Source organism: Marmota monax, unplaced genomic scaffold, assembly GCF_021218885.2.
Source record: "Marmota monax isolate L192 unplaced genomic scaffold, Marmota_monax_Labrador192_F-V1.1 WCK01_AAM20220418_F8-fsc00098, whole genome shotgun sequence".
Classification (NCBI taxonomy): Eukaryota; Metazoa; Chordata; class Mammalia; order Rodentia; family Sciuridae; genus Marmota; species Marmota monax.
In genome coordinates, this window is record NW_026694639.1 from 6,377,132 (window position 1) to 6,387,543 (window position 10,412).

The following is a 10,412-nucleotide window of genomic DNA, read 5'->3' on the forward strand; positions in this document are numbered from 1 at the left end:
TCTACAAACCTCACATTTCAGGGCAGAGAAGATTTTGTCTGAGCAGAAGGGTCACTCCACTTTCTGGGTTGATCATGTTGCCCACCAGGGGCTGCAGCTTCATGAACAAGCTTGAGCCAGGCTCCCTGTCAACACTCCAGAGGTGACACAGCCGGGCGGCAGTGCCCCACTGGAGCCCTTCCAAGGGGCGATCCACTCCAAAAGCACATGGTCAAATGCAGGTCTCAGGCCACACTCTGTGGCAATAGCATGTGTGAAGTGGGAGGAACCATTTAGGTCACGTGAGTCAGAGAACTTCGTAAGAGGTTAAGGGCAGTAACTGCTTTTTGGAACATCCATTATGTTAAGCCCACGTGGACAAGACTGTTTCCATGTCTCATTTCATCTGTTCCCAAGCTCCCTGACGTAGCTGAGGGATTTCATCTTCATTTTACAGAGGAGGACTTCAGACGGTGACATTCCCAAGTTCACATGTTCTTCAGGACCGAGCAGGGTACTAGATAAAGGGATGGGTGTGACACTGGGACAGTTCTCCAAGAATCCCCAGGGCCAGGCACTGTGGACTCCTACTTGGCAGGATAGGTGTCACCCAAGCAGAGCAGACAGAGGAGAAAATCCTCTCTGGGACGTGCCAGGGACTGAGTTGTGGTTAGGGTTTACTTAGGGACAGAAAGTGGGAACAAGCAAACTAGAGAGGCTACACCTGCCAAGGCTCAAAGGTGCAGTGTGCATCAGGACAGGAGGACATTCTATGATCAGGAAGACAAAACCCATCCGGAAGGTTGTGAGCTGTCTTAATCATGTTTTTATTGTCTGTATTTTGTGAGGCTTTTACATCCAAGAGAGACCTCCCCTCAGGGCCAGCTAGTTCCTAGAGTAGCAAACAAGTTGTCTATGAGCACCTTTCATATGCAGAACCCATATCCCCAGCTATCTTCACCCAGCTCACACTCCGGGCTCGAATTCCCCCTGCCCTAAATCACTCTAGGGCTAGGTACTAGATGACAGAAGACCACTCTGATAACCTGCAGTCTACCAAAAGTATTTGAACTAATTCTCAACTGGCCCAAACTTGCCTGATGGGCTGGCCTTGGACTCTGGGCCATCCTCTCTCCTTTGCTTCTTTGCCTTCTCACTCATTTGCTGCTTCCCCATGTGGCTTGTGTGACACGGCAGGCACCCTCCTCTCTGGAGATCCAAGTAGTAAAATTGCTTTCAATAGCGTTCACCTTCCTGGGTGTGATAGCACACACCTGTAATCCCAGAGGCTCAGGAGGCTGAGGCAGGAGGATCTCAAGGTCAAAGCCAGCCTCAGCAATTTAGCAAGAACCTAAGCAACTTAGTGAGACCCTGTCTCTAAATAAAATATGCAAACGTCTGGGAATGTGGCTCCGTGATTAAGTGCCCCTGGGTTCAATCCCTGGTACGAAAAAGAAAAGAAAAAATAGTACTGACCTCTCCATGTCACTCATTTACCTCCATAAATTAAATCCAGGTGCAATCAGAGTGTGGGCCTGCAGCGTTACCTTCAGACAATGTGGGCAGGGACCCTTCTTTCTACCTGTGGTAAAGAGGGGACAGTTAGCCTGTTTTCACTTCTTCTTATAGGCATGGCACCCCACTTTTTCTTAGGGGGAAAACCTTGCCCTTCCTAAAACTTGGTTCTTTGATTTTTTTTTTTCTCCTCAGTGAGCTGCTTTTCTTTTCCTGATGAAATGAAGCAGATTCCTCACAGATCCGCTGCCTGGCAGGGCCACCGAGGTTCATTTACCATGTCAGTTCCCTGTTGCTACTGTAACAAATTACTATGAACTTATGTGCTTACTGGCTGAAAAAAAAAATGTAGTTGTGGATATCAGAAGCCTGGAATCCATGTTGTTGTAGCCATACATCCTTCCTGAGGCTTGCAGGAAGAATGCGGTTCCTTGCTTTTCCAGGTCACCTGTGTTCCTTGACTCATAGCCCTGTCCTCTCTCTTCAGAGCCAGCAGTGTGTCCTCTCTAAATCTAACTGGCCCTCCCACCTCTTTCTTTTTGAGGACGTCTTTTGATGGCATTGGGCCCACCACATGATCCAGGACCATCTTCCCTGCTCACATCCATGTAAAGTAAGACATTCCCAAGTGTCAGGGAAGAGGAGGTGGCCATCTCTGGAGGCCATAGATCTGGGTACCACACTTACCTACCAAAGTTACATACCAAACCCATTGCCAAAATCGAGGCCTTGTGTCTCCTAACTGGTTAGAGCCAGAATGGAGCCTCTGGAGCCAGAGGTGCCTGTTGTCAAGCCCCACACCAGCCCCATCTCCACGTGGGAAAGCTGCCTGGGAAAGGCCGACTCATCTGCCCACACAGCCTGAGGAGTTGAAAGACCGCTCAGCAGACAGCAGCTCCATCCAGCCCCGGGATGACTCATCAAGGAAGTGGGGCGATGCATTTAACTCAGCCTTAGTTGCTTGATTCAAAGGGGATTAAAACCTTTCTTCTAGATATGTTGGGGGATTTAATGTTGATAGAAAATACTGTGTTATTTTTTTCATAGGAAATAGCCCTAAAGAAATGAGGCAGTCACCTAATTATCTTTATTTGATCACTCTCCATATAACCAACCCTACATCAGTCCTGTATTTCAAAAGCATTCACTGGTCACTTCCAACTGACTTACCATGGTGTCAGTGTCGGGTGATTGAGCCACCACAGCTGCCCCGTGAGAAAAATAACATCCTTACTTGACAGAGGAGGAAACTTGAGGTGACAAAGGGGAGGGGAAAGGCGCTGATCATTTGCTCAGAACCAACAGCTTGTGAGCGTCAAAACTCAGATTTGAACCTGTGAGGCTGTGGTCTCCTGCCTGGCCCTTTGTAGTGACTTGCTAGGTAGCCCCAGAAGTCCAGGCACACACAGTGGGATCTGAATAGAAAAGCCAGGAACTGAAATGTCATTAACATGCCAGTTCCCTCCTTAAAAGGGACAGAGCCACTGATGGTTATCCAGCAACTTGTGCCCTCCTTTTTGAAATGGCTTCCTTGGGTCCCTACTCCCAGGGCCAGCTAAGCACCTCCTGCCCCTGGTGGAAGGAAGGAAGCCCTCCTTGCCCACTGTGGCTCTTACGTCTCTCAGGGCATGACACAGAGCAGGCCCCTGGCAGATCTCCCTCCTGTGACCTCATATTGTTGCTGATACTACCCTCCTAGCACCCACAAGTGTTTCTGGGTTTCCATGTGCATGCGCTCAGATCTTATGTGTCTGTAGATTTTTATAATTCTTAAGGTTCCATGTTGTCTGAGTAAGAACATGTCTATTTCTTTTTCCTTTGTGGGATACGGGGTTGGGAAACAGGAAAGAGATATGAGCCTGTAGAAAGCTGTGTAGCTGAAGATACCGAGTCCGTAGGCGCCTGTGTGAACGAACCCACAGAACAGCTGAGACCTTTGCTTGTGCCGGTGGGAGGACTTCAAGACCAGAGGCCTCCAGGGGTTGTCACGCTACAGGATTAAGCTCCAAGCATGCAGATAGTAGCATCTTTAGGAGAAGAAGGACAAGGACTATTCAAAGGAGAAGTATGTTCCAGAGTGTGTCAACTGAGATGGCAACTATAATGGATGGCTCTGATTGGGCTCAGGTTCTCTTCTACCTGTTTGATGGGCCTGGGAGAGATTCTGGGAAGGAGAGGCACAGGTTGTGCCTACCCAGATAGTGCAGATGCCCTTCCCCTCTCAGGATCCCTAACTTCACTGCACCTGCCGAATCCCTTTGCCTGTAGGTTCACATATTCGCCAGTTTCAAGGACTAGGACATAGCACTGGGAATTGGGGACAGCATCGGAAGTAAGGTTGAACTTTCTAATAATTCTTCTCCATCTAAACCAGAGGTTCTTTACCTGGGAGTCACAGCCCCCAGGTGTTCATGGCTTGGTCTCCCCGGGATCTGTCACTGTGTATTAAATGTGGTGGAGGAGGGCTGCATCTGTAGTTCTAAAGATGTGCTTTCCAAGACAGCAGGTTCTCTTGGGAAGGAAGTGGCCCCTGTGGCTGCAGAGCAGATACTGCCAGGATGGGCAGGATGGGCCTGCTATATCTCCAGAACATTGGTACAAAGCTCTCTAAGCTCCTAATTGCGATAGAGCTTGAAAACCCATTTGGAGGTTCCTATGCTACCTGTCTAGCCATGTGGTACCTTCTTGACACAGGAGATGCCCTCCCCCACTCCTGGCTGGGTGTGCCACCTCTGGCTCACAGGGCCCCCTGATGCCAACTCCCAACTCTACACTGTGAGAGCAGAGACCTCTCTGCATCACCACTGTTGGTGAAACCAACAAGTTGTTTTTTGTTTTTTGTGGTTTTTTTTTTTTTTTTTTTTTGTCGTTCTGGGATCAAGCCAGGGCCTCACCCATGCCAGGCAAGTGCTCTGCCTCTGAGCCACATCCCCAGCACTTTTAAGGAGACACACTTGGAAGACTCTGGAAAAGACAGAATCCAGCATGGCTTGCCAACCATGGTGACCCTCCTTTCCCTATCCACACAGTCAGCTGGAAAATTCATGTGTCCGTCTCCCCTTATCCTGTCAGCCATATGCCAAGGTCATCAAAAGCACCAGTACATTGCTAATAGTGTTACACTATGTGGCCAGAAAATGCAGCATCCAGAATGGGTGAGATTCCTTGAGTGGGCACTAGAACCAGCGTCACCTGTGCCAGCACTCCTCTGTAAGTCCAAGGCAGTGGCAGTGGCAGTGGCAGCCATGTCAACCCCCCTCCCCACCTCTGGAGGAACTGAGAGGGCTGAGAGCCTGGAGGGCTTTCTGGGAGACACAGGGATATCAATAAGGAGAGCTAAAGTTCAGCTGTATTTATTTTAGGGTGGATTTTAATTTAGTTTAATCAGAATTACTCATAAATTATAGATTAATTACTATCTGCTGTTCAGTGAAATCCTCTCAGCCACAGAGCCTGCGCCGCTCCGCAGTGAATGCCATCCACTGTCATCGTAGGGCACTTTGTCAACATTTAATCAGCAGTACTTATTAATGTGGCATTGATGTGCGGTAGCCATCCCCTCACTATCAATCACTCGTGAGCAGCCAGAGTAGACGTGGACACCATTGCTCTTAGTCACATTAGCCAGCCCCTGGGCTTTTAGGCCAAGCATGATGCTCACTTTTCATGAAGCGGACACTCTGTCTCTTCAGTTCTACCTGACTTTTGTCATTGTCGACTTATGCACTTTCAGCCTTTGGAACTGGCTGAGCATCACCTGCTCTCACAGTCCAGGAGCCCTGCAAAATTACAGGAGGCTTGTCCATGGTTGGACGTCACAGCACGGGCTCCATGGGCTCATGCTCACGTGGGTCCGACAGTTGTGAATCCTTCAATAGAGTATTGTGTATGGCCCAGAAAAAGCAGGTGATCTTTTGGTTTCCTTTGGCTACCTGGATGTTTCTGGAGATTAATCTATTTTGAAAGCTCGACCAATAGAAATTGACATTGGTGAACTATGTCTCACGGTTTCCTCCCTTTCTCTTTTCAGCCTCTACGGCAGACACATGCAGGCAAACCCAGAACCCCCGAAGAAGAATAATGACAAATCAAAAAAGATCAGCCGGAAACCCCTGGCAGCCAAGAACAAATGAGGAGTTGGCACAAGCTGGGCTCCTGGCCTCTTCTCTTAACTCTTCTGTCTCTCTTGCTCTGTCTCACAAATAACTATAATGCATGTGTGGCTTTTTTAAAAAAAAAACAACAACAACTTTTCACTCTCTGTTTCTAGGGCTCACCACCTTACCTTTTACGTTCTTTTGGTAGGTGGTAGATTTTTGTAAGGTCTTAAACCAATTTCCATTTATTTCCTTAAAATCACCAAAGGCAGGAAGCAAAGCTTTAATTCAACTGCAAATTCCATACTAGGCACAGACTCAAGGTCCTTGAATAGACATCTTGGGGTGGCTTATTATTAAAAGAATAATTAAAATCATGTAACCATTTAATTGTCACGGTTAACACTTTTCACTCTTTCCTTTTAATTCACCTAACTCTTTATTTTGTCTCATTCAAAGTCTTCCTTCACCACCAAGCTATTACATTCATTTAACTTTCAAATGATTTTCATAAAATCTTGAATTTGTAATATCACTTGTTGTTTCTCAACTAGAATAAAGAACAATTTGATGTTAGGGTGTACGCATTTTTGTTTACCTTTTCTCCCCCTGAACTATCTTATCCGGATTGATTGGTCATAGATGATCCACTGAACTTTCCATGAAAGAAAAGCAAAATGAAATCAGAGTTTCTTCTCCTATCAGTTTGTCAAGGTTTTTTTTTTTTTTTTTTTCTTCTTTGAAGACTGTTGCTAAATTAGGCAGGAGCAGAAAAACAAATCTCTAGGAGTTTCTGCCAAAGGATTTTGGAAAGCAGCATTCTTTCGGTGACTGGTAGACAAGAGCTGTGAAAAGGAGAGAAGAAAAAAACTCAAGTATGTTTTTCATGGCTGCAGAAAATCTGCTCATATCAAAGCATTCTTTTCGGAGACTCTGATGCCAAAGAAGTTGTGTAAATGTGCACAATCTACACCACACCCAGTATGGAAACTGGAGTGGCAGAGTCATTAAACAACCAATTGTTTAACATCTGTCATAGGCAGGCTTTCCTTCTTCTCCACAGGATGTAGTAGGTATAGAAATGAAAATCAATCCAAGCAGGAGTCTTGTGCTCTCAAAAGGGCGGCCAACTCCTGAATGCCTCTCCACAATAGGTGGGTAATGAATTGTGGGAGAAGGACTCACCCTTCTCAGCTACTCATCTCCTATCATCCCCTTGAATTCCCAGAAGCAAGACCACTAGGACTTGTAAAAAGCCAGAATCAAAGCAAAACAAAAAGTCCTGAATTCCTCCAATAGGCACTTTCCATTTCAAGGGACTTAGCAATTCATCTTCTTGCTTCTGGATAACTTCCGGATAGAACTTTTGCTGTGGGAAAGGAAATCCACAGGTGCCATCACCTGCCGGGGAGCAGAGTTGATGTAATTTTTATAGGTGCCATGTTTGCCTCAGCCAAAATATTTTAAATTGATTTTATAGTTTATGAAATTGCAGAAGGAAGAACAATGTCTGTACTGTTGTTGGTTGAAACAACCTGGCTGAAAATTGAATTGGCAACAAAGTATTAGTAAAAATGTAATATTTACAGCTTGTAAGTAATTTTATTTTTCAAAAGATGAATGCTCTAGATAGAAATATGGGCAATCCACGTAAGTTCACAGGGAAGAAATATCACAAGAAACATAAAGGAAAATAAAACAAGCAGAGCTTCACTAGTAATTAAAAAATACAAATCAAAGAAAAACAAGCAAAGTGCAACAATAAGAAATGTGCAAATATTCTTTAAGTCGGTATGCTAGATAAACATTCTTATACATGGCTATGGTATAGATTTATCTCCAGCACAGTGGTAGTAGCTTGATAACAAGTAGAAAAACCTTAAAATTGTGTACTTGGACCCAGAATTCTTATTTCTAAGAATTTATCCTGAGGAGACTGTCAGATGCACTCGAAGAGCTGTGTTTGAGAATTGTCCTTATAGCATTGTATGTACAATGAAAGTGTGGGGGGGGGAGGCAGATGCCCACCAATTTAAGAATGATTTAATCAATGAAGCAAATCCATGATAGATTTCCATGCAGACAGAAAAATTGAATAATATCTAGGGGCAAAGGGAGATAATTATGTCCTCTGGTTAAGTAGAAAAAAAAAAGATTTTAAAAACTAACTACATAAGGATAGCCCCAGCTGTGTAAAAAGAAAATTGTGTATTTAAAATATGTGCACATAAAAATATTAAATGGAAACAGAACACAGTTTTAAGGCTGACCAATTATCTGTACATGGGGGACTAAGACTTTATTTTCTTTTTTATGCATATCCTGTACTTTAAATTTTCTGTAATGAGCATGTGCACTTTTGTAATCTGAAACATTAAATACATATTTTTTCAAAACGAAGTTGGTATATTATGGTATCTTATGTTATTCAGAAAATAAGACGAGATATTTGAATTCAAAGCGTAATATAAAATGTCAAGTTGGCTCTTTTCTTTTGTTACTGAAATGTGTTCCTACATCTTTTATACTCTTTTTTTTTTGGTTACTTGATATCTGGATTAACAAAAAATGCACAGTTTAAAAAGTGGTCTTTTAATAAAGATAATCTGCCCTTCTAAGTATAAGAGTGATATCAGATGTTCTGGCCATGAGTGTCATATAATCATTAAAGTTACCTGTGTTAGCTATCCATCACTCAGGCAAAAGACCTGAGATAATCAACTTAAAAGGAGGAAAGTTTTATTTTGGCTCAGAGTTTTAGATATTTCAGTCTATCATAAGTTAGTCTCTTGCTTTGGGGCCTTTGGGAGCTCCATACATTGTGGTAAGATCATGTATCAGACAGAGGACAACTGTTCACCCCAGGGCAGCCAGGAAACAGACGGAAGGTGTCAGGGTCCCGTATCCCCCTTCAAGGACATGACTTCAGTGACCTAAGTTTTTCCCACTGTGCCCCACCTCCTGAAGGTTCCAACAACTTCCAAAAGCACCACAGTCGAGTAACCAACCCTTTAACCCATGGACCTTTGAGGACATTGCAGGACTAAATTACAACAGTACCCTCTATTCCAATGCTCAGAGTCTGTGTGGAACCTGGGGATATGTTTTATCCCTTGACTAAAGCATCTTTCTCAGGGGTTCATTTTATGTAAAGCCCTGGTCTTGCGCATATGGCTGGATATCTCACTAAGGATGGTGCGCAAATGTGCACGTAATCACATTGGGTTTTCACAAGAACCCATGATATAGATAGGGCAGGTTATTTGACAATAAATTTTATAATGTTTCTTAGATCTAGGAGAAAGGTGTTTATTTTCTAGAAGTTATGTGTTCTGTTTATCATGATTCTATTTATTTATTTTTTTTCTTTTTCAGCTAAAAGAGGAACAAGCAGAAAAAGTGGAAGGTTGGTGTTAAAGAAAGATGTTCATAGTTAGAAATTTTTCTAGTTATTGTTTACTTTCTGCAACATTGCTCAGAGATTTACCATCTTAATGTGTATTTTGGATCTCTGAAAAGAAGCTGTGGCATCCATGGCTGCTTGACCATAGTCATTTGCTCACCAGGTATTACACTAAGAACCTGCCCAACCCCCATTGGGAAATACCCTGCCTAGCCTAGAGTCACACCAGATTCACTCTTTGCACTCTTTGGAATAGAAGTTAGTTACTTGGATACCACTTTGCATAGGTGAAACTACATTTTAATAAATTGGAATAGATACAGATAAAAATAATATGAATCCAGAGAGAACTGGGCTGATTGAATCATTGTATCAATATTAATTGCTAAAACTGTGAAAACTCTTTGTGCTTAATACTTCCTTCCAAAGACCATGTATTTAATGCTTTTTCTTGTATTGCATTGTGAAGCTAAATTTCTAACAAAGCTTCACAATCATAATGTGCTACATCTACCCTGTAAAAAAATCCCCTAGGCTTTACCTTCATGATCGGAGCATAACTGAAAAACTCTCGCCATCTTATCCAGCCTTGGTCCAGGTCATCATCACTTCTCACCTGGATTATTGCAGTGTCCTTCAATGGGGAACCTACTTTCACACTTGCCCTTATTGGCCCTGTTCAGTGCAGTGATCCTATAAATGCCTGTAACAGATCAGGACACCTGCTCAGAATCTTCCAGGGGCATCTCCTTATTTCCTTGGGCTCAGAGTAAAAGCCCAGATCACCATGATCTAGAGTCCTATAGGCCATGGTTCTCTTCCTTCACCTCCTACTACTTTTCCACTCGTTTTGTGTCAGCCATCCTGGCCTCAGGCTCTTCCCCATTCAGGCATCTCTCTGTTGGCTAACAGATTTGTTGACTATTTAGTTCTATAATATTCTCCCAAATATAACTCCCTCATCAAGTTCAGATCTTTATTAAAAAGTCACCTCAGTACCCTGGTTAACCTGCTGTAAATTGTAAGGCAGGTGCCCTCATTTCCTAGATTGTAGGCTTCCTAAGAAAAAGAATCAGCAAACTTGAACCCCAGACCAGATTCTGCCTGTGCCTGTTCTTATATATAAAGTTTTATTGGTACACAGCCATTCCCATTTACATCTTGTCTGTGGCTGCTTTTGTGCTGTGACAGCACAGCTGATTGGTTGTCACAGCCACTGTATGACCCACAAAACCAAAAATAAAAATAAAAAAATAAATTGACCATCTGGACCTTCATAGAAAAACTGCTGTTTATTTTATTAGCTATTAAACCCCATCAACAGAATGGTGCCCGGTCTATAGTGAGGACTTCGTAATGTGTGTCTAATTGAATTAAGAACCATTGCTAGTTGAATAATGTCAAGTTAACCTTAAGGA

At 43.5% G+C, this 10,412-nt stretch overlaps 1 protein-coding gene across 1 annotated transcript in view; it reads left to right on the forward strand.

Moving 5' to 3' along the window:
- The window catches only part of Rsu1 (Ras suppressor protein 1), a 186,641-nt gene extending 178,650 nt beyond the window's left edge, over nucleotides 1-7,991 (forward strand). The window contains exon 9 of the mRNA XM_046423028.2: nucleotides 5,525-7,991. Within this exon, the coding sequence (XP_046278984.1) occupies nucleotides 5,525-5,627 (103 nt within the window). The 3' untranslated portion in view covers nucleotides 5,628-7,991. The remainder of the gene's footprint in view (nucleotides 1-5,524) is intronic.
- Nucleotides 7,992-10,412: the final 2,421 nt, after the last annotated feature.